At 39.1% G+C, this 26496-nt stretch overlaps 2 protein-coding genes across 4 annotated transcripts in view; both read right to left on the reverse strand.

Annotated features, from left to right (window-relative positions):
• MCM9 (minichromosome maintenance 9 homologous recombination repair factor) overlaps window positions 1–2731 on the reverse strand; it is a 51790-nt gene extending 49059 nt beyond the window's left edge. For 2 of the 3 annotated variants that reach the window (XM_061990592.1, XM_061990594.1), the window contains exons 1-2: window positions 2556–2731; window positions 1520–1836 (exon numbers count right to left, since the gene is read on the reverse strand). In XM_061990592.1, the coding sequence (XP_061846576.1) occupies window positions 1520–1829 (310 nt within the window). In that variant the 5' untranslated portion in view covers window positions 1830–1836; window positions 2556–2731. Of the gene's footprint in view, window positions 1–1519; window positions 1837–2194; window positions 2258–2555 lie in introns of those variants that run through there. The other variant, XM_061990593.1, reaches the window with a different exon arrangement.
• Window positions 2732–8990: 6259 nt separating this feature from the next.
• Window positions 8991–26496, reverse strand: part of FAM184A (family with sequence similarity 184 member A) — a 74737-nt gene continuing 57231 nt past the window's right edge. The window contains exons 10-18 of the mRNA XM_061990018.1: window positions 22054–22266; window positions 21060–21213; window positions 20525–20652; window positions 19111–19295; window positions 18469–18615; window positions 15399–15516; window positions 14588–14692; window positions 10983–11185; window positions 8991–9266 (exon numbers count right to left, since the gene is read on the reverse strand). Of these exons, the coding sequence (XP_061846002.1) occupies window positions 9185–9266; window positions 10983–11185; window positions 14588–14692; window positions 15399–15516; window positions 18469–18615; window positions 19111–19295; window positions 20525–20652; window positions 21060–21213; window positions 22054–22266 (1335 nt within the window). The 3' untranslated portion in view covers window positions 8991–9184. The remainder of the gene's footprint in view (window positions 9267–10982; window positions 11186–14587; window positions 14693–15398; window positions 15517–18468; window positions 18616–19110; window positions 19296–20524; window positions 20653–21059; window positions 21214–22053; window positions 22267–26496) is intronic.

Genomic DNA, 26496 nt, shown 5'->3' on the forward strand with positions numbered 1-26496 from the left:
ATCAACAACATAAACTAGAAGAAGGAGGAGGTTCTTGGTTTGGCCCACTCTCGTAAGAGGGATTCCAGCTCCAGCTGTAATAAACCAGAACACAGAGTCTTTACAGTCAGGGACCAAGGCCGGATTCAGCCCCATCATGGCTCCTTTCAGAAGGAGTCTGGACAGCAAGAGGGTGCAGCCCAAACCTCATAACTTGGCAGGAGCAGCCCTATTAGAAGTTCCTATAACACTGCCTAAAGCCTGAATGATCATAAACTGCTCCAACAAGTGAGCAGGAAACACAGGTTACAGGTTCCCCACAACAGGCAAAATACGCATTTTAACCCCCGCCACACCTCAAAGCTGTTAAAAAATTCCCTATAATAAGGAATAATGGCATATAACTTTTGTTGAAATAAAAGGATAAAAGTCTAGAGGAGACTGAGGGGGGATCTTATTAACATTTACAAATATCTAAAGGGTGGGTGTCAGGAGGTTGGGACATCCCTTTTTTCTATAGTAGCTAGCAACAGGACAAGGGGTAATGGGATGAAGCTGGAACACAAAAAGTTCCATTTAAACAGAAGAAAAAACTATTTCACTGTGAGGGTGAGGGAGCCCTGGCACAGGCTGCCCAGAGGGGTTGTGGAGTCTCCTTGCTTGGAGGTCTTCAAGACGTATCTGGAATATTCCTATGCGACCTGATCTAGGTGACCCTGCTTCTGCAGGGGGGTTGGACTAGATGATCTCTAAAGGTCCCTTCCAACCCCTACCATTCTATGATTCTATGATTTTCTATTAATGATCATGCCTTCCAACAGTCAATTCCAATTTTAAAACAAGTAACTTTGTAATGATTAGTTAAGCATAAAACTTTATCATTTCAGATTGAATTCTTACAACTCAAAATTTAGATTTTGCCTCTTGTGGAGGATGGCTGGAGCCACTAAAGGCCATGATCCAGCTGACATGCTAAGGAAGTCAATCTGCAAGAGAACCTACAAACTACGTATCTTCCCCTAAAACTTTATTTTTTGCTATTCTGGCTAATGAGAGAAATAATGTGAGACCAGCTGCTGATTTGAGGAGCATTTTCCCACAGAAAGGCTTTGGTTTAAGTCCTGACCCAGCAACAAATGCCAGCCATTGCACGAACACCACCAGGGATGGCCACAGCTTTTTCCAGAGTGGTCTATGTAACTCCACGTGTTTGCATGTTTTCTTTTCAGTTTAACAAACACCAGCCTTTTGCTATTGGTTTAAATGCTGAAATAGCAAGAATCATATTTGCACCTTCCCATGATATCCCAATAGTTTCACAGAATCATTTAGGTTGGAAAAGATCTTTAAGATCAAATCCAGCCATAAACATAACACTGCCAAGTCCGCCAAGATGGCCAGTTCATTCCCCACAACAGTATCTTGGCTTGAATTTTCTCTCTTGGCTGTTAGCGTTTATAAAGAAATTGCAGCTTCCAGCAGTGTTGACCAGGAGACGTACCCAGGGCCCCTTGCTGCCACTCCCTGCCTCGCCACTCACCCGAGACCCTTGCATGGAGGTTCTGCTTCACGCTGAGCTGCGAAGAGGCCGCGGTGGCCTGCAGCACTGCCAGGGCAGCCCGACGCAGCGCGCTGTCGAAAATCGGGAGCACCTCCCTGGGGAAGGCATTGAAATACTCCCCGATCTCCATGTTGGCCTCAAAGAGCGTCATGGCGTCAACGACGACAGGATAGTGCGCCTCGTCGTCAGCCTCCCTCAGGATGCCCAGGATGTCCTCCCTGTGGTGCTCCAGCACATAAGACTCGAACACCTGCCCGATGAGGTTCACCTGGTCCGCGCTCAGCACCATCTTGCTTCTACATGCAGGTGGGTGAGAGAAAGTGAAGCTTTCAGGGAAGGCCACGCACCACTCAGGAAACTTCAAACTCTTCACTCACAAAAGCGCGGCCAATGAGTCTGGGCAATAGCAACCTCGGGGCAATGGCAAACTCGCGGGCAATGGCAAACTCGGCACTGAGGGCTCGCACCGATCGGCAGGACCGTCCACACAGAGCTCCCGCCAACCAGCGCCCGGCCCCGCCCCAGCCCCGGCCAGCCGATCAGCTCCGCCCCGCCTCCTATCCGCCAGTCACGCCCGCGAGGCCCGGCGCCTGAAGAGTCAGGTCGCTCCTCGCTTTCCCGTTCATAGCAGCAAGCTAAAGGCGCTCGGCTTACTTGCGGTTTGGTTCGGCGGCGGCAGCAGCAGTAGCTTGTCCCGCCCCGCCGCAGGCGGCAGCAGGGGCAGCGCGGCGCCGCGCCCGGCTTCCCGCGCCCGCCAGCAGGGTACTTTCGAACGTGCCGCCGGCGGCGGGCGGGCGGACGCGCGCTGTGCGGCGGCGCGGAGCAGGGGAGGGCCGAGCGCTGCCTCGGGCCCCTCCCGTCCTGCCCCTCCTCCGGCACAGCGCGGGCCGCGGGTGTGCTCCCAGCGCCCGTACCGGTGGCCTCGCCGGGGAGTGGTGTGCGGGACCGGCCTCGGCTCCGACCCGCTAGGCAGAAGCAGGCAGTGCTCTGCAGCCGCCCCCCTCTCGCTCGGTACCTGCAGTGCAGGCCGTCGCCCCTCCGGCTGGGTTCCCGCCGAGGCAGCGTCCGCGGCTCCCTCACCCGGTAGGAGAAGTGCCTCTGTGTCCGCCCCCTCCGCCCCGCTCCATGGCCGGGCCCGGCGGCTCACGAGCGGGCGGTGAGCGGCCGCGGAGCCGCCAGCTCGCGGGGCGGGGTGGCCGGCAGCGCTTCCCTCCGGCGCCTCTGGGACGCGCCACTCCTGCGCGGCCGCCGCGGCTCCAGGAGGGCCGGTTCTGCGGAGGCGGCCGAGAGACGGCGGGGCCGTTTTCCTGACGAGCGGAGCGCCCGGAAGGACGGGAGGGTAGTGCGCTGGGGGTGTATCGCAGCTGCTCTGCCACTCACGAGCAAACGCTACACAGACGGATTCGAGTTTCGACGGTGTTGCACGCTGTGGTTTGCCTGAATGTGTCACCGCTCCCCCACACCCCCGCCCCTGTTACCCAGGGACGCTGCTCTTGTGAACAACAGCGGAGGACTGCAAGTCAGGGATGAAAAAGGAGTGCTGTGTAGCGGGGGTAGCCCCAAGGTTGCTGAAGCCCATATTTGCCCGTGTACAAATCCCCAGAAGTCTGAAATGGGATGTTTGAAAGCGAGCTGTCTAACCAGTCAAGTACCCCTTCTTCATGAGGGCATGTCATAGTAAAGTCTGAGGAGTTTGGATAGTTTAATACAGACAGAAAATAAGGCTTGCTAGAGGCTCTAAAGCTTTTGCCCAGAACTTCTAGGGTGTTATTTAGAACACCTTCATATCTGTATGTTTTGTGAGCATGTATTAAACTCGAATGGCATGCATTAACTATTTGAAACACATTTAACTACTTAAGCTATTTAAAATATTTCAAAATTGAGTTCCAGGCATAAGGAGTGAGTCTGGATCCTCGTTTCTGTAGCATGCCTGTTTCTTTCCTTGTCATTGACTTTCAGTTGCAGTATTTCAGTTATAGCAGTGTAAGTAAAGAATCTTCTTACATGTATTTTCTCAGTACCTCTGGTAATGTATTTGAATATCTTTCATATATTATCCATTCAATTCCTGTGACAGAATAACAATGTCCTCTTAACTTCACAGCTAGGCTCTTTTGAAATCATCCTGTAACACAGGACAAGAAAAAGCAATTGTCTTAGATGAGTGGATGGGAACAGTGCTGGCAGTTGCCAGCCTGAAAAGCTCTCTTGCCTGGTTTGTCTATTCTTTTCTCTTTGGATGGCTCTGTTGTGTAAGCTAATACTACTGGTTTTGCTTCCAGGTCACTTCTAATAGCATTGTTATCAAGAAAAAGACTAAAACTCTTCTGCTTTTCAGGTTTACAGAAAGTAGTGTGTGCCCTTGATCCAGAAACATTCCAGGAGAGTACAACTGCCTTTTAATGCCATGGTCAAGGTGGGTGACACGTGTCCCACTCCAATGTGCAGCTGAGACTCTGCTGGCAAGGCTGCAGGAGTGCTGAGAAAGGCTCCTGGATATCCCACAGGTTAGGTGAAGATTTAGATGGAGTCAAGTATGGTTGAATGTTCATGTGACTACAAAACCTGACTCTTCCTTGTGCCCAGCCATCCTGCTGACAATCTGACTGAAGTGAAACTGCTATTATTCTGGCTCAAAGATTTGGCTGCTCTCTGAAGATTTCTGTTTGTCTGGCAGGTTGAAGATGGAAGGCTTGGTAATTTCCAAGAGTACTTGCTGTCATAATGAAATGAGATTTTGGTAGTCCTCACTGTATTATGCTTTTATTTTCTGAAGTGTGGCTGCTCTGGTTCCTTAGCAACCTTGCTATCAGTGCTGCTGGCAGCAGCTGCTTCTCGTCGTGTTCAGCCAGCTGTTTATTGTGAACAGGCCTCTATACCATGCTTAACTCCGAAAATAACCAAGTTGCCTCGGTGACAGGCAATTTATAAATGCATCCTTAAGACTGTGCAAGACTCCAGAATGGATCAGCAGTTCACCTCATAGGTCCCATTGTTAATCTAGGAATTTGCAGTGCAATTTGTACACATAATGAAGCTTGAGTTGTCTAATTGTGTATGTGCTTGAAATAGATAAATGTTAACATAACTGTGCAGTTAAAGAGCGCAGCAAATAACAAGTTCTGTTATTAAGAGAAATGGAGTTCAGCAGTCAGCCTCACTTGAAGAGAAAAAGCTGCCTTTCAGCCTGGCTGCCTGATTTTCTTCCATGAGCCCAGTGCTTTCCACTGGTACTTCCAATTACTGTAGCGTATCCAAAGAAAGGGATGTTTATTTAGATGACCAAAATATACCACAAAGTAAATTAGCTTTACAACAGTCAGCTGATTTCTCTATATAGTTGTACATGGAAATAACTTATCTTTCCACTTAAAGCAGGGAATAGAGGCATAAGTAAAACTGATACAGTGCCTGACACCGGGAAGTAGCTGAAAACAATACTCCATTTTTTGCCTTCACTATAATAAAAAGGACTCGCATTTGCCCAGGAAGAATATTTAACAACACTGAACTGGACTACATTGAACATACCAGGAAAAAAGCTCCTGTAAGGAAAGTCAGTTTGTATCTTTCAAAGCTGATGGATTTTTCCAAATATCTGTCTTAACAAAACTAAAGACAGGCTAGGGTTCCTCACACCTAAATTTAGGCAACAGAGGCACTTACAGTTGTTGTTGCTCGACAGTCTTTATGCAACAAAGAGTAATCAGTGATTCACCCTTGAAGCTGCCTGATGACTGCAGAGGAGGCTGAAAATCCCCGATTTCTTAAATGATGTGACTCAGTCATTGTCCTTATAAGGGACATAAGTTACAGCAAAGGAGGAAAAAGTTGGGGGCTGAATTTTCTCAATGCAGAATTAGTGAAATTTACCTGTGGCTAGCACAGGGATCATGTAATAAAATTCACATGTAACTTAAGCAAGCAAGAGATTGCTATGACATTGTAAACAGGTATGATTTTAGTATTAGGAGTCGAGTTTCCTGATATTCATTAGGATTTCCTCATGTCCTACAGTTTTATGTAAGGCTAAAACTGGGGAAAAAAGTGAATGACTATTAGTCAAAAGTTAATTTGGAGATTTTTTTCTAGCTATAGTTACTGGGAGAGTGGGTTTGTTAACAATTTAAATGATGGACCCCAATTTTTTCTTCTGCCACGGTAGAAGGGTGAGTGCTGCAATATGGGTTATAGTTCACAGTCCCTCCATGGTTATGTTCAGTTACAGGAAATGAAGCATTTTTACCCAAACAAACTGCTGCTTTCAATTTTGAAGTGCAGCTCCTCAAAGGAGATCCTTCATGGAAGTAGTTTTCTAGCTTCAAAAAGCAGGGAAATTTAGTTACAGAGACTACCTATATCAAGAGTGAAAAGACCCTGTATTCTGCATTAAGAATAAAAACAAAGATTCTTGTGGCATTATATTAAAAAAATTAGGAAGATGATAGATGTATCCTAAAAAAAAAAAATCACTCCTAAATATTCTATATTTTCTAGTTTTATAATACAAATTCTTACTCTTTCAAGTGATCAAAGACTACAAATTGTAAGACATTTTAATTTAAATGTGTACTCATTAAGCACAGACTACTCAGGAAATAATCCAATTTTTTTTTCTTTGACAATAAAGGATTATGAGAAAAATTGATGTGAAACCTTATTAGCCATTAGAATGTTTAAAAATGTATAATATTAATTATTGACGGTACTTGTCATAGGACTAATATTTTCCTCAAAGTCTCAGGTAAATCTAGTACACATAGGCTGAAGTAACTGAAAAAATGTAAAAGGAAGGAGTCAGTCTGATAGAGCTATTCCTACGTTGGCACAAATTGCAACTTGGTTTTTCAGTCACCTTTGGGCTTTTTGTTTCCAAGTGTATCTTCCGATAACAACTGCTGCTGCAGAAAAAAAGCCATGCGGTTGTTGGAACTTCATTCTTCCCTATGCTATGGGATGGTGTCAGATGGGTCAGCTGAAGCAGTTTTCCTCTAACCTGGAAAATTCACTGGCGTTCAGACTCTGGTCACAGAAGTAAATGGCAGAGTCCAGACTGAAGGGCTGAACCTGGCCTTAAGACTGACTGTTACAATGCCATTGTACTGAAATGCAGGGTTCTTCTGTATTTCGCCCATATTGAGTATAGCCTGTTGCTGCTTTGTTCTGTAGGAAAACACAGGGAGGAGGATTAAAATGTTACATTATTTATGGCTCACTCTCTTGACTTTTTATTCTTCCTTCTGAATAGAAGGGTTGGGGCAATCAGTTATACTAACTGCTGAGTATAAGATTTAGCGTGTCAAGAGTGCAGAGAGATCGCTCCCAAGAGCTGAAGGATTTTTCTCATGGCTGTAAATAATGCTACGTAACTTTGCATGAATTCTGTACCTCCCTCCTCTGCCTTGTCTGTTGAGCTAGGAAAGGCTGCAGGCAGGCGTGAGCAGAGGCTGTGCAGAACTCTCTGCCCAACTGGACTGGTGAACACATACACGTTTTAGCTTTTCCAAGAACACCGGATACAGACTGCAAAGCTGGGGACGCAGAGGCAGTGTGGTAAGCACAGTTCTTCTCAATCCCAAATACCAGGGACTTTTTTTTTTTTTTAGAAATACATTTTACTGAGTTCTCAGTGCCATTTGCTATAAAATATTTTTTTCCTAGTTTCTTCCTGTTGGCTTTGGTTCATTGCTGTTTGTTTGATTTTTGTTTTTAAGAGGCTGATTGGGCAGTGGAGTAGCTGCTGACATTGGCAGATGTGAGGACTGAATGCTTCTTCGCTTCTCCCTTCTGAAAGACAACTGGCTACTAGCAAAAACCCAACAGGGGCCCCTTCAACTGAATAGGCATGACAGGTGTTATCACCTTCTGATTACTGCTCAGGTGTTAATCCCTTGTGTAAAAATACACAAATGAAGGGTCTTAAAAAAAGGCTGAGCCCTTGCAAAGCATGCAGGAAAAAATACGCAACACTCACTTCAGAACGTTGTAACAAAATGAGCTCGTGTATTTTATTTTGGGTAACAGCCAAGAAATCTGACATTTTGCCCAATATGGCTTGCTTCTAAAATTAAAAAGTTGCATATACCTACAGTTGAGTCCATCAGCTACAGAAAATCTGCTCTATACATCTTTAATCCATGGCAGCATCACCAGAGTACGGCTTTCAGTGGAGTTTTCAAGCTGAATTATAAGGTAGGAGTTTTAAAATGTTTGTTTAGAAGATTTTATATTGTCTATATGAAAACATACAAATTTTTCCATTTATACATACACTGCATATAAAACTCATTGTAATTAGCAAGTATCTTCATCTGGGTATTTACCTTTGTGCATATAGCAAAAGGAGGATGTAGTCAGGGCTTCAGATGAAATATTAAAAGTGCAAGACCTTTATATATGCTAACTAAAACCTTTTTCAAATAATCACTTTTTTTCCTGCTTTTAAAAGGTAAGAGATTCAGTTTAAAAATACATTCATAAAACAAAGAGACAGTTTTCTCCCTGAGACTACCAGTGTGAGTTAACTTTGTGGTAATCTTTGAATGAAAAAATACTAGAAAAAGACAAGAAGCTCTAGTTTTCTATATGCTGCAGCAAATTTCACAAGCAACACTGGCATCATAAAAGGTGTAGAGTGGAGAATCATGCTGACGAGCTGGAAAAACATTTTCATATATCAGTTTAAGAAGAAGAATAAAACGTCAACGTAGACAAGGGAGGATTATTAAGTTTTAGTGGAAGATCTGTATCTGTAGTAATTATAAAAGGAGAAAAAGTGGATAATTGGGGTTTTGTTTTTCATTTCAGACATGAATTTTACCCAAAGCAGGGCTTTATGCTCAAAATGTAGATTCTTTATTTACGCAGAGATACTCAGTACAGTATTCTGAATATTTCAAGCATTTGTTTTTGTCAATATTCATAAAAGAAAGAACATTAACTTGTGGGAGCTGCTTCTGCTTAAAGTCAATGAGAAAATGTTTGGTTAAAACCAGATGTCAGTTTCGTGAGCAACAGGTAAGGAGTCAACCCCCCCTCCCCAGTCAACAGCTCCTGGTCTGTGGCTTTTTTCCTCCTCTTGTTAGAAGTCACACTGCTCTGAAGGCTAGCAGTGACATTAGTCTTGATCTAGTACTCTGCCTTTGAAATGTTAGAAAACCAGTTTTTAAACTGCTACAAAATAAGAGAATAGGGATGCATGAAACATATCTTGCTCCAACTGGAGAGAGATGGATACTTTTTCCTTTTACCACTTCAGTTATATTTATAGTAACCATGCACTTAGGTTATTTTGTGGGGAAAAGATCGGCCTGAAATCAAAGAAAACACATTTATAGGAAAAAGGGGGAAAGCATTATATTTGTTCTACCAAAATTTATTATGTAGTAATTACAAAGGTTAAAGATTCTTCCATTTTAAATAAAAATAATAGTTATAATTACACACATTATATAGTACCTGTCAAGTGATTCCAACAAAGAGAACATGGAATACAGTGCAGTTTCAAATTGGAAAGACAAATACTTTCTCATTCACAGTGTTTGACAAATTACAGGAAAGCTTGTTCACATGAGGGTTTATTTAAGGTCATGCTCTTATAAACAGTCCACACCACGCTGTGCCACAAAAACAAATCGTCTCTCAGAATGTGAAGTATCGAGCAAACCACTCCTGGCGTTGTGGATCTGGTGAAGCCACGGGTGAAGCATCAGTCTGAGGAGGGCTAAATTCACAGAGAGAAGAAAAAACAAAACCAAACAATTATGCCACAACTAAACAAAAAGTACAAATGTTAGGAGAAAAATAACCAAATCACAGAGAACATTCAGTAAAGAAGATGGTCTGTTTCTTCCATGGGTTAATCGTCATTGTGCCTCAGGACATGACTTCATGTCTCCCTATAGAATCTGTGATCATCCACTCCATTGGAGAGCATCAGCAGCACGGACACATCAGTTCAGAAGCCACATTACAGGGTGGGAAAATAATATTTTGGAAAACACGATTTAAAATCTCATGAACAGCTGTGTGTTTTTAAGAAGAGTAAAAAGGGTTTTCTTGGAAAAGCGTGCCTGCAGAAAGTCCTCTTTTAGCATCCTTTTCCTGTGGTCAAGTTCATTCTCAAAAATATGATGCTTGCATCATATTTGTAGACATGTGCTCAACAAAGACTGGTTGGCAACTGCACAAAAACACAAACTATTTTAATACTGAACGCTGACCACAAATTTGTTCACACATTTAAAGTGTGCTGAAATACTAGGGAAAAAGAAATTGCTCCACTGCAAACAAGATTTGTTTCCCCCTTGAACACTAAAAATTCTCACAACATGAGCAAGAGAGAATACTTAAATATAATTTAACTACACAATTAAGCTCCTTCATCAATAAAAATCAGTAATAAAATAATCTCTACTGGATAATACAGAGCATAAACCAATTTGGAATGGAAACTCCAGCACCACAGGCCATGCATTCATGCACGTGCATGTTACTGATATCTGAGCATGCTCATGCACATCACATGCACAGGAAAAAATAAGCAAAGGTATTTATTTTAAAATAAAGATAGTTCTCTTGAAATAGACTGTTTTATCTATTTTTTAATCTATTATTTGTTTCCCTTTATAATTAGTAGTTGCTAGGTATGTGGCCTTTGTCATTAATCAGAAGAAAGAGTAACCAACCAATCATGGAAGCAGTAATTATTGCTTTAAGTTGCCAACTCAGAGGTAAGAGATCAACACCTGCTAAATACAGAGTGCAGCCCTTCAGTGCATTTGATATGTAGGCCCACACAGCCAAAAGACTAAAATCCTGCCTTTAACATGCCATTTGAAGTTATTCGATTAGTTGTATTAATTTGTGAGAGAATTACTCGAGATTTTAATGCTGGTTTTGATAACGGGAAGCTCAGCATTAAGCATCCAATCAGGCATGTTTCCTGTTGCTGTAGTAAGGTTACTCATAGGAAACAACTTGATAGAGGTGAGAAAGGGGGTAAACACAAAACATTCCTGTAGCACAGAAAATAGTTTTCTTACATAAAAACCACTGCGTCACGTAATACCAAATAAATTCTGTGCTAGCATCAATTCCTAAACGACAACCGGTAAATAACACAAACATTTAAAACAATTGTTCATGTATGTAAACAATTGGAAGCACATGAATTCTGTTAAACTACCTGAAGAGGCTTTTAAAAGTTCAACACTTAGGAAAAAGTGAGAGAACACATTTCAACAAGGTCTACAATAAAAAGGATTACTACAAAGAGGTTACAAATAGAAAGTAAAAATTAAAAATGCCATAAGATTACTTGTACCTCTGAAAGGTTCATAAAGCACATGGGATTCAGCTCAATAGGAATGCAAAATTTCCCTGAGTTAAGCAAAAAAAAAAGAGAAAAAATCCAAAAGATTGGTGAGGCAGTGCTCACCTCAAAAACGTCTTGGGCTCTTTGGGTGGCACTGGCTGTGGCAGTGGTTTGCTGCTGTTGAACTCAATATCGTGGATGGGTGAGTTGGGAATGGGGTCCAGCCGGTTAGGATGTCCATTGCCCACCACTCCGCTAGATTCCAGAGCACTTAGATTGGGGACACTCACAAACCTGTTTGTTGATTTATCGTTCTTCTTCTTTTGCTGCATTGAAAATAACAAAGGTAAGGAAGGCTTCTTGCACCAAGACAGATGAGGAAATGTGCAAATTTAAGACTTTTGTTGATGGCTGGTTTGAGGGCTTTTTTTTGAAGGAGTGTAATTGAGACAGATTAGGCTTTTTTTTCCCTTCCAATTGCAGTTTTACTGTTTAATGGACCCGAAAGCCACAAATTTCCACAGAAGAATCAAATTTATGATGGCAATGACTAAGTTATTAAGACAGTGTAATAACCAATGACTACATTACATGAGATATCCTAATATAAAATTTTACTCTAAGACTTTGGAGATAGGAAGTTTTATACAAAATTCTGATTTAGGCTGTTAAACCTTTCATGTTTAACTTAAATCTTCTCTTGGTGTCAGTGAAACAGCTCTGCTGTCAAATGTAATTACAGCAAATTTCAATGATGAAAAAAGTGAATCCAACAGGTTTCACCCCATCACCGAGGCACATTTTGGGAACTGGAACATGGAAGCTAGAAAAGCAGCTACATTTCTTTTAAAGCATAGTCAGCAAGGGTCAACAGCAATACTGATAAAGAGACGATTGTATGGGAGTTCAGTTTCTTGCACAAAGAAACAGGCCCGGCTTCTAACACTAACACCGCTTCCACTTCCAGCCACCAGATGGCACAACTGAACATTTTTCATCATACTCTGTATACTCTTAGTATTTCAAGGGGCTCTAAGTACTGCAGATTTTATATCACTATGTCACTGTCCATAACACAGCATACAAAGGAATCAGTATTTATCGATTCCACTTTTGTAAGTATTTTAATGTAGAAGGATGCTTCAAATAATTCTAGAGTTTTGTAAAAAGAGCTGCTGTGACAGGATACCACATGTATTTTCAGACTGCTATTGAATTTGCCATGTCCACAATTAAATATTAATACTAAAAAAGCTTTATGTAAAAAAAAGGGATTTTTTAAATGAACGGATTCATTTATTCTCATGAATTATGTATTACTTGAATATCTAATAAATACTTCAATTACATATATGTAGCCCTAAAAAACTAGCTATGAGAACAAACCCTTAAGGGCTTATGAACTACAGAAATTTGCACTAAATAAAGTGAAAGACAAGTGGAATCTCATGTTGTTTCCATATAATATTTTCTAGCAGAATTCCACATGAAACAGAAGACCAGGCACGAATGCAAATGGAGACAGCGTTCTATTGTTTGTTTTTACTTCCTGCTAGCTTTGATTTCAGTGCCTGACCTCTCCAGGGCTGGCAGATGCAAATACTACTAATTATAGGCAGATTGGTGGATGTGTTTGTCAAAATACAATTAACATCCCCTCCCCCAAACAATTTAACAGAAAGCTGTAACAGAAAAGAGCAATTTTAAGCATTACAGTGAAAGAACATTTAGCTGCAAAGGATCAAACTAAGATTGTCCTACACATTTTACTTTGCTAGTTGCTGATGAAGCAAGAACTAGTGTGCTTCATATTCATAGGTGGCTCCTTTCTGGAAAAGTTACCCACATTAGTGCTTAGAAAAATGCTATAGTTTATATCTTATTGTCTATAAAACAATGTCTGCTTCTGAAACAGTCCAATCGAGAGAGACAAAATTTTGAGTATTGTTTCCATGAAATTCATGCAAAGTATTAAGAAACTTCAGATGTAACAATGTAACAGCTCCATTGCATAAATTAGAGAAGCTGTAATTCCTACTGCAATGGCTGTAATTTTGCATTAATATGCAAAGCCTATAGTAACTCATCAATTCTGTCTTTTTATTAGGAACGAAAAGAGAATGAGATTTTCAGCTCCTTCGTAATTCATTCTCCAGTAACACAGTACGTGCTTGGACAAAATAAAGTCACATAGGCCACAACTCATGAAATGAAGGACCAAAATGTTCTGGCATACAAGACAGGTTTAAAGTGTCAACAGTTTTAAGTGATAGGAGCATGTTATGAAAATATGTGAGTTATCACTATGGAAATCTGATGTTGAAGTACTTTTGCCAAACACTTCAGATTTCACACAAAACAAAAGGTTATATATTTGATGGTTACATTTCACATCTTTATAAATGAGTGGTTTAGACAAACTTCCAGACTATTCAAACAACCTTTATCACATGAAAACAAGACATTCAAATTCTATTTGGGAGTCCTGGTATTGCCTCTACTGGGCCCAAACTAAGTTCTTTTATACAGCTATGCGTAAAAGTTAGGCATCCACAGATAAGCTGGTGAGAGCAGTTGGGCTCCTGAAAAACATTAAATATTGACAATTTGCATCAGAATTTGTGCAGAAGTGGGAAGTACAGTGATCTCATGTGAAACTACAGTAAGGCTTAGCTAAATAACACAGCCTGAACGCAAGGCTTTTAAATAATGGAGCCTGAACCTTGATCACTGAAGCTCTTGGGCATCTGAGCTGCTCGTGTTGTGCCCCTTGGGGTACTCTCTGCTTCAGAACCTTCCCGAGCTCTTCTGCTGCTACAGCTGGGACAACTCTCTTCCCTTTCCATGGAGGTGAAATAACCTATGGGTTATCACAAGGAGGAAGGAAACGTAAGAGGACTCATTCTTACTCCAACGTGGTGAAAAGAAACAGAAGGTATGCTTCCACAGTCTGCTCACATTCCTCACGAAGGAATGCTGCTGGCTTTTGAAGCGACAGGGAGGCTACTGTGTCTGCTTTTACAGTAGCCTTCACTGGCTGCTGCTCAGCAGGATAGAGAGAACTGGAAAAGGTTGCTGCCTGCAGGGTTTTCACTCATATTGGTGGTGACAAGAACTGAGGAGGCTCTGTCTCCTGTTGCTGCCACAGCTCACACCTCGTTTGCCACTCCAGTTCTCCAGTACTCTTTTCTCCTTCTCCATTCAAGACTCATTCCACCCCCTTATCATATTCACCCCCTTCCCCTTTTCACTCTTATTTTGTTCCTTTAGTGTCTCCTCTCCCTCTGTCTTTCTAATGGCCTTCCATCTTGAGCACCACTTGAAAAATGAAATTGCCCTTGGACTTTCCAAAATAACCAAGAAAAATTATGAAGCTAAAACTGCTTATGGGTGTCACTATTTTCTATAATATGGCCTCTGTTGCCTTTCTGTCACTCTTCTGTTTGGATTTTGCAGTTTTGTGAGAAGGAGCTGCTTTTATGTCATGCTTGTCTAGCAAACCAGGGCAACAACATCAGTGGATCAGCAATGAGACAAAAGAAACAAACCTACACAAAAATAAGCAGAGACAAATGGAAAACTATGTTCCTTGTTTTGAACATGTCTTTTAAGAGTGATATATGTACACACGGAGGCACATACACATACACACACATTTCTTCTTTTTACTATATCCTAAGTTTAGATTTCTTTTTCTTCACTTTAGCAATGAAGTCCATGGAACATACCTTCACCAAGGGATTAATAACACCAACATTAGGGCTTGCATTAAACATTTTGTTGTAGTTAGTCTCCCTGTTAACTAGCTCCAGCTGATAGAACTTTTTGTCCTCCTAAAAAGAAGAACAAATAGAAACTTCTTTTTATGCATTTTCAATCAGGTAGTGGCCAAATCTGCCTATAAAATTATCTCAAGTAAATTTATGTTTACATTTTAAAAGAAGGAGGTAGTTCTAAAAATAATGCATTTCATATTTAATATGGTTTATAATTATTTGTGATAATCAAAATAATTTCTATTTATTCAGTTCTATGCTCCTGAGAGTGAGCACAGTCTAATGGATTATGTACTGGGAAAGATTCAGTACAGTTAACTTCTGATCTCTAATTGATTTAGCTTTCCTCATTCCTTCTTGGTTCTGAATCAGGATCTCATCAGACTAATCTGAGTCAGTGTGTTATACTCTGAATTTAGGAAGCTCAGTGGATCAGGAAATTGATCTTAGAAACCTCACAGAAGAGACTTTTTCTGATATGGCTTACATGGCTGCCTTATTCCAGGAATGGAGATCGCAGACTTCTGATCAAGGTCATTTGGAAATGTTTTTTGTAATAATGTATTTTGCTTGATTGGGAAAAACTCTTTTTAGCTAATTAGTTTTACTATTATGAGTCATTGGTACCCTAGGAATAGTGTGTTAAAAGAGTATGAATAGCATGCTCAGAGGATTGGTTCTTTAAATACATTTCAAACACTTTCAATTAGATTAACATTTGTATTTGTCAAGATATTAAACCAACAGAGCATAAAAGTCTTACAATCAATTTCTTTATGAGTTGGTCCCGCTCTGCAATTAGGTCTTTCAGTTCTGAGATTAGCTGCAAGTCTTCTGGTCTTGATTCTCTGTTTTTATACTTTTCTTCCATTTCTTCTAAACTTTATAGGAAAGAAGAATACTCCCTTTAGCCTGATCCAGTGTTAAATGGTGAGTAAATAGTCACACTTTTCATTAGTACAAAAGAAAGTTCAGGGAGTAGAAAGAGAAGATTACTTTCTTATCACATTGAAGTAAAATTTCTATTTTAATTACTCAGCTTTAGCTAGTTTTAAAAAGAAAATAAAAAGGCAACAATCACTATAACCTTTGCTCCAGTAACTAATAATCTGGGCTAAACTCTAAAAACTTAACATGCTTCTTGTGTATGCAACACTAGGTGTTTGGAAGTCAGACTGGAAATAAGGCATTCAAAACCTTATGGAGAGGAGAATTACAGAAGTCATAGCTAGGACTGATTCTTATATGAAATATAGGGTCTACCATTGCATTGTGTTTAATATTAACAAAAATTTTAAAAGATGGCCATTCACTTTCTTGATGAGGAAAACAACATAATTTTTCTTTTTATGGTTGACTACTCTGAATAAAGATGCATGCTTGTGACACAGAAGAAACTGGAGATAGAGACAAGGCTGGCATCATCTTCCTCAGTTCATGCGGAACGTACTGGAACAAAAATACCCAAGAACTGTGAGGACTAACGGGTAACTATTTTCTCTCCACGAAAGCAACTTAATACCATTAGAGATGAAATAATGGAATGAGCTGCAAAAGAAAAGCAGTAACACCTGGATATTAGGATAACCAAGAGGAGAAATTTCACAATTTTTACACATTTCAAAAATATGAGAGGAAATTGGAAATGCCTGGTAGGAAAGCATTAAAGGAGAGAAGTGAAATAAGCCAACTGACAGAGGAATTGTACAAGTAACTGCAGAAATATCCTTGTTTCAAGTTCTTGAAGAATAAGTTTTGAAGACACAGCTGTCTCTCTCAGACATAAACATAATGCTTATGATGCTAAACATTGTTCCAAAGAAAACTAAAATACTTGTCTCACATATTCAGCTCTCATGAAGATTAGTGAACCAAGTTTCAGAACAAGTTTGGGAAATTTAATAAACTTAATGAAAAAAGGAAAAAGCCCCAAACAAAATCTGAGTAATAACTATGAATTTAAGCTGTCTAAGTCAGCACAAACTTAACTCCACAAGACACCCGGAAGGAGACATAATTGTTCACTTTAGATAAACATATCCCCTTCAGAAGCAGATATGTGATTTTTACTTTGAGTTGCACCTGAAAAAACGGTGCATATTAAATTATATTTAGAACCTTCAAATAACCTGTACATAATCGGAGGATATTACATAATGTATTTACATAAAACATGACTGCGAACAACATGACTGTTTTTATTTCCAGAAAAGGCATTTGACTCAGCAGAACAGAAATATGCTCAGCTGGCTTAATTTTTGTGTATGCAGTTTATGCTGAGTTAAGCTATTGTATACAGATCCCCAGAGTATAGTGCATAGTTACAGCTGTCATTTATTTTCAGATATTTCAGGCAACTCAGTTTTTTTTCTGTTTCAGAGAGATAATATGTAATTTAAAGACTATAGTTGTGTAGTCTAATTAATGATACCCTCTCCTAATTACTCTAAATCTCCATTTTACCCACTCCTAAATCTCCATTTTATAAACATTCAGAAGATGTGCTTTAGGTAAGGCTGAACATGGAAACAGTTAAGAACTAGCTGCATAGAACTCTTCTGGTTTGTTGGGGGAGTTTGGTTTCATTTTGTTTGGCAGGGGGAGTGTTTGTTTTTATTTTAACATTGTTTCCTCTTTTGACAGCTCCTTGCTTCCCTCTGTTTAGGGAGAGAACACACTTAAAACCAGGTAGGGGCACCTTGTGTCATGTTTGCTGCCTTTTGGCCAGTAGCTCCAAATTCAGAACATTTCAGAACACTGAAAATCAAATAACTTAATGGAAAAAAAAAGTTCCAAGGCCTAGTTCTGATGGCTGCTTATAGGCATGTTTCTCATGAAAGATAAATACAGTAAATGGGAAGTATATCTAACTTACGGAATGGCAAATTGCCATGCTTCTCAGAGCACAAGAGTGTGCATGTAGATGATTACCAGTTAGTAAGAACTAGAATCTTACACCCATCTTATCTGAATACAATTTCTGAGTGCTAATTATCAAGAAACAATCGGCTGCATTTGGGCTTTATTGTCCATTTGAATTGATATTCACTTTATAAGATTTTCTATCATATATATAGAACCAATTATTTTCTCTGAGGTATCTTTTGTGCTGCAAGTACAAATCCCTCAGGGACAACTTTGTGTCAGGAAGCCCTCAATACGCTGTTAAGCCCCATCCAGAAACCACGACCAAATGGGTTATGGTCACAGACAAAGAATGAAGGATGAGCAAGACAGGAAGACACAGGCTGGATAATACACTACTAACACTACTTCTGCCCAGAGGAGGTTTAAGCCCAGTTGGTATTTTGAATGAGAGACATTATAAGTATTCTGTTATTGTTATAATTGGATTATATCAATATGTTTTTCTGCTATTGTTATAATCCATTTCAGACACTAATTTTCCTTATGTTGGTTAACTTGAAAATATTTGCATCGCTTATGTGCTAGTCAGACTTCTTAAGTGCAAATATTGTACTACTTAAAAGCCTGAAGAATTTCTTCTGTTCTAAAAAAATACATATTAAACTTTGAGAAAAAACATTATTTCAAATGTTATGTCCAATTTTCTAAGAACCGCACAGTTGTAACATCTCTCCTACTTGAAACTTTTCCATCTGAAATCCCTAACAATTTATCTCACTACACTCTTCTAAAGCTTATAGAATTGTGTTGCCTAACGAATGCAAGATTAGGCCCCATCCTCGATTGCCACTTTTGCACATCAGCATCTCTGCAGTATCTTCAGCAGGTTACAGACACCAGAATAAACTGTTCACTCAAACGCAGCTACAGACATTTTTTTTTTTCTTTAACGTAATAAAACTTACGAAATTTGTAAAGCTGAATTAATTTCCTTGAGCAGCTCTTGGGTCTTATTAAAATCTGCCAGCATGCTTTGTTTCTCTCTGATGTGATCTGTTGTCAAGACATCCAGCTCTTTCTCATGTTTCTTGCTTAAATCTTGCTCATGCATCCTGTTTAATTTATTTTTTGTTAAAAAGAGAGTTATTCTAAAATCAGACTCGTTTGTTCATCATGATTTTCTGCCATGCTTCTAGTGGCTTTTACACGATATCAGACAACACAGAAGGAATTACTGATTCATCAAAACCCACTACTGCCCTCCAATCTACTCGCTTATTTCATGGAAAAGGCATCTCCTTTAATGCTTTTTAAAAATAAACAAATATAATGATTTTTTTAAAAAGCAAACCAAAACACCAAAACCCAACACCTGAGCAGACTGTTACTAAAATATGCCAAAACGTATCATTGAAATGCAGCTTCACCTCATGGTAATATTCATTTACTTTACTAGTAATGCGCATAGCTTTTTCTAAAGACAACTAAATGACATGTAACATCACTTGATTAAGAGGATAAATTAAAAGCTGCAAATGGTGAAATTTTTCAAGTAAAGCAATATATGAAACAGTAGACATTTGAGTTTAGAGTAGAAAAATTCATACCTGATCTGTTGGTTGGATTCACTGCGTATTCTGAGAACTTCTTTTCCTTTAAACTCTAATTCCTTGGTCAATGCACTTATGTTTTCATGAAGATGCAGGATCTCTTTGTCCAGTTCAGCTATATGATGGTCTCGGTGTCTCAGTTCATCTTGTAGATCTGATATTCGGCATAAAAATTCTTTCTCCTATGATGTAAGTTGCAGCAGCAAAAAAAATCACTTAATAGACTTGTCTCTCAGAAGCATCGTGCTTGCTTTTCGAAGGTAAGAGCTGAGCAGAATTTTCCGTTCAATGGACAATTTTCTTAGTTTTGGATGCTTACGCAAATTCTAATTACAGCTGAGGGGTTTTTATTGTGTACAAACAGGGAAGAAATCAAAGTTATGTGACAATTTCCATTTGCGAGAAAATTAAAAACCTGTCATTGGCATTGCCTGTTAAAGTTTGTGTAGCTCATCACATTTTCCTTCTGCCCACACATACAACAACAACAAAAATTAATTATTAATGGCTTTGCCCTCAGTACAACTAAAGCCTGCACTTAGGAGATTGTTGTACTGCAGCCAGAAGTATGTGGCATTAGGTTGGATGAAACACTTGCTCTGGTCATTTAAACTCTGATTTCTGACAACTCTTTTAGGCATCTCACTCTTGTCTTAAAACTTGACTGAAACTACATCCCCGTAAATCCTGCATGTTTTCATTCACTGCTGACAGCACCACAATTTCCCTCAAGTGCTCACATTTTTAAACCAGTAAGAGAGAAAAAAGACGGGCTCATATTTGTCTCTGTTTTTGTGTGAAGGCGATATCCAACTAAATCTGTTTCCTCTGTTAATATATTTCTAAAAATTGTTTCACCTCCTTGGTGCTGAACTATCGGTACATCAATCCTGAAAAGCTTACTGAATATGGAAAATAAAGAAGTAATTTTCTGGTCTCTGCTTTCTTTAGTTGTTAGTTTATCTTTCCCAATTTGCCTCCTGAAAAAAGAGAGATACTAAGCTACTTTTTAAGTTTGAAGCAATCATTTGGTTTTAAGCAGCCACTTCTTAGCCATATCACTTGGGCTTCAGAAAGAAACAGCTTTTTCCCTTTTAAGTCTTGTTGGCAGCTGAGGACGAGTAGAATTTTGTGAGAATTGGCACTTTCCTTCCTTGCAAGGCTGACGTGCCCACCATCCTGAGAGCAAACTGCCTTGATACAGGAGCTTCTACTAGGCTTTGAATGAAGTTTGGTGAAGGAACAAAAAAGCTAAGCAAGGAGGTTTAGGTAAACTGGTAGGGATCCACTAGCTGCTGGTGCCGGCTGACTTAGAAGTATTACATGTCTGTCTGTTCACAACAGCTCTTGCCTCCAGCTAAGAGAAAACAGATATGGATGATGCGCTTCAGTTGCCAGCAATGCCTCCTACCTGTTGCCTGCCAAGTTCTATGCTTCTTTCAAGCTCCATTTTGGCAGCTACCAGTTCTTGTTGATGGTTGTGCCTTAGCTGGTCAATTGCTGCTGCATGTTGATGATTTAGCTCTGAGCGCAAGGAAGCTAGTTACCATGAACAAAAAGAAAAGTTTATTTTGCAAATGTTTACATTCATTAACAATAACAGTCCAGCTCTATCAAGTCTTGCTGTTGACCTAACACACACTAAGCTGACCTACATCAGCTAAGCAACTGTGCTGTCTTTCTATTCCTGTTACTTTCTGAAATATTCTCCATTATGAAATTACGGTGCTTACTCTGTTCAAAAAAAACTTAAGGAGAAAATGTTTCAAATTGAACAGCTTGGGCTTACCTGTTAAAGCTTATACTGATTTTAAGAGGAACAACAGTAAATGACTCAGATATGCTACAGTGTTATAATACACAGAAACATACATTTATGTGCGTGTGTATTTGTCTAAGTAGAAATAATGCTTTTGGATCCATTTCCAAATTAGAAAATAGTATACCTAACATAGCTTTTCCTTCATCCTCCAGCTCAAATCGTAGAGTCTGAAGTTCCTGTTCCATTTCCAATTTGAAACCTTCCATGGCTTGTTTATGTGTTTCTTTCAGCGCCTGAAGTTCTTCCGAGTGCTTCTGTTGTAAACGTTCTTCTAATTCCTATGAAACCAAAACTAACAAAATTTATTCTACACCATCTTAGGAATGTATAAAATATTAAACAATAAACAACTGGCAACAAAAAGCAGCCATTATCATACCCTATAAATTACTGAAAATGAACTAACATTGCTCATTTTTCTTCTAAGTTATCCAACTACTCTGTTTTTTTTTTTCTTCTCAGTGGCTGAGGGTTATTCAGATTATCTGTGCAGAAAAACTCTCCTCAGAGTTGGAAAAAACAATTTATGGATATATTTACAATAGCAAACAAAATGATAAGGTGTAGATCCATAGATGGGTCTCATGTATATACAATACACATGTTAGGATTTCCGCTCCTCATTGACAACTGTGTTTGTTCTTTACTGAAGCATACGGAGCACAATATTCCTAATGTACATCTTCTAGTTTCATTTTGAACAAAAAAAAGTCTACCTGTGTGCTCCAAAAGCAGATTACGATGTGAACCAAAGTACATTCAGTGGGGACAATGGGAAAATGGATTGCAAAGGTATACTCTAGATCTCAACCAAGGAAAAGCTTGATATAATGCTACGAATAACAATACCAAACTATTGTAAAGAAGCATGTATGTTGGTAATAATTTTACATATATATACTAATTACATATCTGCAGGCACTGGTAGAGTATAAAGCAAGACATGAAACAGTGCCAGTATTAGAGATTATTTTCACTATATATTAATCAGATTTTAAGACATCAGCTGTAAAGGCAACTTAGTAGTTATGCAGATACTTTCCTAATTCTAAACGTGTACATAAAATACTAAAATGGCAACATTCTCTACATAATTTGGAATATCTGTAAGAACATGCCTTTTGCTCTTGCTCTTTTGTTTCTTCCATGTTTTGAAAGGCAAGGATATGGGCTTCCTGAAGTGACTTATGCCTTTGCTGATGCTCCTCTTCCAATTCCTGGATCTCTTGAGTCAGCCTCTGTCGCTCCTGACTGAACTGGGCTTGTAGCTGTTGCAAGGAGCTCTGTGACTGTGAAAGCTGCATCTCCAGATTCTGCTTCAGTAAGGAGATCTAACCCACAACAAAACAGCAAATATCCATTAGTCACTAATCCTCCTATCATCAGCTGAAAAAAATGATCTGTCCAAAAGAAGAAAATACTTGAAATTTTAAAGCCAGAACATTAATTGAAAGACAGATAAGCAATGTCATCCATCTACTGAATTTGTTAATGTTACCTCTCAGAGATATAATAATTATATTTAAATATTTTTATAAAGGTTATCACATCTGTTAGGTCATACTACAGCAATACTTGTACAATTTTCATGGTCACATTATAAAAATTTACTCAAGTTTTGTAAAAGATCAATAATAATGACACTATCAAGGTCTGAAATCAAACACTTGAGTGTTAAGATAAACTATTCTTCAGGGGAACATCACATCAATTCTCTAAGGAAAATCCTGCAGCTGATAGGGGAAGACAGCCTGTGACATGAAGAGTAATTGATTTTTTTTTTTCCCATATGATATGGTCCTATCTTACTGGTAGTTTTCTAATTTAAAAAGAAATGGCAGTACAGCACCCTACACCGTAAATAAAATGCTATACTTGATGGAATCCCACCCCCTCAACCCTTTGGGTTTTTTCGGTAGCACAGTAATACTGCAACAGCAATATTTTTTCTGCTGGTTTTCAACATCTAAGATTGAAACAATCTGATTCACAAATACCATTTTTCTTAGAAATACCTGATTTTTACAAATTAGGCTTTTAATCCAATAAGCATTTTAATACATTGGAGTACACTGTACTCCTTGAAAAGTCCAGGTTTCTTTTGTTGTACTTCATTCTTCACATCAGAGAACATCTTTTCAAGCTCAAAATACTGAATCTATATTCCCTTTAGAGCCAAAAAATAAAGAAATACCCTCCAATTCTGGAAACAAGATTTCACAAAAAGAGAATTTTGATACAATGACTCAAAGGAAAAAAAAAAGTATCATGTGACAAGGAATTTGATTCAGTAAGGATACTTTTCAAGCCTCGAGAGTATTTCATGGAATTGAATTATAAATCAAAGTCTGATAGTGTCATTTAATTCAGCATATCTTAAAATTAATTATGACAAATTAATAATGACATTGCACATCAATTTACCGACTTACAGAACATTAAACCCCATCACTTAAAAAAAACTTGATAGCAGCATACCAAAGACAACTTGCAGCATGAACATTATTGTCAAATGTGTGGCATTTTTTTCAGAAGGACATAGCTGAAGCAGATTTGAAAGAAAAAAAGCTCCACTTAAAGGAAAATTAGCACTAAAAGAAAATAAGCAAATTAATTTGAATGAAATGAGCATGGCTCGTTGCACTTCAAATTCACTGGGTCTTTGTCTCAATGCATATATACTCTACCTTCTAAGTGCACTGTTACCAATAGTATTTTACTTCAGATAGTTTTGAAACATATTAGCTACAACTGAAGGAATATAATGAAGGCCTATGTTGCATTCTGTAATCTGAACTGTACGCATTACTAAGTTCATTAAAAATAAGCAGCAATATCAATTGTACACTGTCAGACCAACGATTTGTCTAATCTCCTGTTCTGCCTCCAGAACCCTGCCAAACCCAGAAGACCTAGGGAAAATAAGGCCAAGGCATAAACATAGGGATCTTGACTCCAAAACCCACCAGCATCGAGCAAACCTTCTTAAACCAGAGTAAGTATTTTGGGGCAAATTCATGGAAGAAAGAGTAAACACAATCACTACCTGAATCCAGAAAAGCCTTTAGTATCCACATTATCCTGTGTCAAATTTCATATAGATTTGCTAATTTGACATGAAGATCTGTAATATTTGTAATGGAAAGGAGCCAAAAGAAGTCCCCTTTTCATTCACTCCGTTCTACTCACGTGTCTGTACATCTCCATCATTTCCTGCCTTAAACCCTTTGCCATACTGAACAGTTTTGGCTTATTGTGTTACCCTTTGTATGAAAGCTATTTCATATCTATCACCACATTTCTTCTATTTCTCCCCCTTCTCTACTATTTCTTTTTGAGGTTAGGAGACCAAATCAGCATAAAGTATTTAAAGTGAGAGTAAACTCTAGTTTTATATATAGTGGTTTATACGGTTTAACATGTTATGTTCTCTCTTTCTCTCCTACAGTCCTATAGTTTCATTTGCTTTTTGTGACTCCTACTGAGCACTGAGGTTATGTTTTCACACTCTTACGTATACTATAGTCCCCAAACCTACTCTCTAGTTGTTAAAGGTCAAGATAAGGCTCAGCATTTTATACGAGTTAGAATCTGGGGTTTTTCCTTGTGTATCACATTGCATTTATATACATTGAGTATCTACTGCAAGTTCCTTGGCTTTTTACAGGCAGTAAAAATTCTTCAGGCAGTCTTTGCCCTTCCCATACTGAGTAACTTTTTACAAACTGCAAACTTTCCCGCCTTACTTATTCATAAACAACCTGCAAAAGAAAGTATGGTGAACATCAGTGTAACTCTGCTTGATAATTTACCTTCACTGTGATAATATTGTATTTAATACCTATCTTTTAACCAGTTACTTATCTATAAAAAAACTTGTATTGTGGAGTTTTAGTTTCCTCAGAGCTCTAGAACTTCTTGGCCGATCTCTTTCCACCTACCATGGCCAGGGCAGCCGTGCTGGTCAGTCAAACCAGTAACACAATCACATATTGTATTCTTTCTCCTCAACCCTAGAAACTCACCCCACTGATGTGGTTAGTTTGCATCACGCGACTGCCAGCAAGGCCAGCTTGCAATCCTCATCTATGTATCATCATCTGTATTGTGTATTGCAGTGTGCCATTGTCTTCTTTCTCCATAAAAAATTTAAACCTATCTTATCTAAACTTCCCTTTGATCTATTCACATCCCCATCTACTCTAACTCATCCCACATTCACCATTGAGCCCTTCCCTTTCCCCACCTTTCTGTAACCTCATACATACCTGGGTCGTCCTTTTCACTTACAGGCCTTGCCGTTATTTCCTGCTTCTCTGCCAGATTACACCTAGCAAAAACCAGACCCTGTCTGGAGATCTGTGTTTTTCTCCCTGTGATTTTAACTAACCGCCATCCACAAACTGTCAGGTTTCTTGGGTTTTTTTTGTTTGTTTTTTTGAAAGCACTAGAGTGACTTGGCACTAGCTCCTCTTCTCCTTGTAGTCTTCCATCCACTCCATACTCCAATATCTCTCCCTCTCCATTTTTAGTATCACAAGAAAGTGTGGTTAGGATGGCCTTAAGACCACTCAGTTCAATTCTTTGCACCAGGTGGCAACTCTGTATACAAATTGCTGCTTAAAAAAACCCCTCTCCCCCACAATTTTCACTCAGATCCTCTTTTTCATTCTCTGAGTGCCTGTGGCAGAAACACTGAGATACTGGTCAGATGTTCCATCTGTTCTTACTTGTCCCTTTCACGATGTTCCTGTCCTTCAGGTTTCTGACCATTGCTTTGCCCCATCCACAATGGCCACCAAGAAGTACAATTCCAGGGGAAGTCCTGCAGAACCCTGGTTTATTTAATCATCATACTCTAAAAAGCCTTTCTTGATAACATTCAAATGGAGTCAACTATGGTACCTCAACTAAATTTTTATGAAGATGACATAAAAAAATGCATTTTTGGCTTGAAGTCAAACCTGTCTCTCACTTAAGTTCTTGCTCTAAATTCTGAGAATTCTTTTTATGTCATTTACATTTGGGCCAAGGGCAAAATAGTTTTCATTTCTTCCTTGGAAATGCAGAAAACATTTTAACCAAGCTAACCAAGATAAAGTCTGGTATCTGGTCAGGAAGCCATCTTAGAGGAGACCAGTGATACCCTTCTCAAGAGCTGTTCACACTTCTGTCAGGTCAAAGTGACTGCAAAACCACAGCCAGAAATGGGTCGATCTCTGGGGATGCCTCAACAGACTATACTGAAAATAAAGGACAATGAGGATTAAATGATTCTAACAAGCAAGTCAGATTAGCCTTCTAATAATAAGATTTTTCTTTTCTGTTGAAAGGACTTCAAACATTAAAAGTCTGTCAGTTATTTTTAGAACAGGAAATAATTTTAAACACGATTTTGATTTTTCAGTAAATATACTGTTATGCTTAAGAGCACATTTTAAAAAATATTAGTGCCTCCCTTTGCACATCTTTGGAGCATCCCTTCTATATACTCCTGTATAGAGGATTCAAAAGAAAATATCTATAAACATTTTTACCCAAGGTTTTGAGTACATTAAAAA

The sequence above is a fragment of the Colius striatus genome, chromosome 2 (assembly GCF_028858725.1).
Source record: "Colius striatus isolate bColStr4 chromosome 2, bColStr4.1.hap1, whole genome shotgun sequence".
In the NCBI taxonomy this organism is placed as follows: Eukaryota; Metazoa; Chordata; class Aves; order Coliiformes; family Coliidae; genus Colius; species Colius striatus.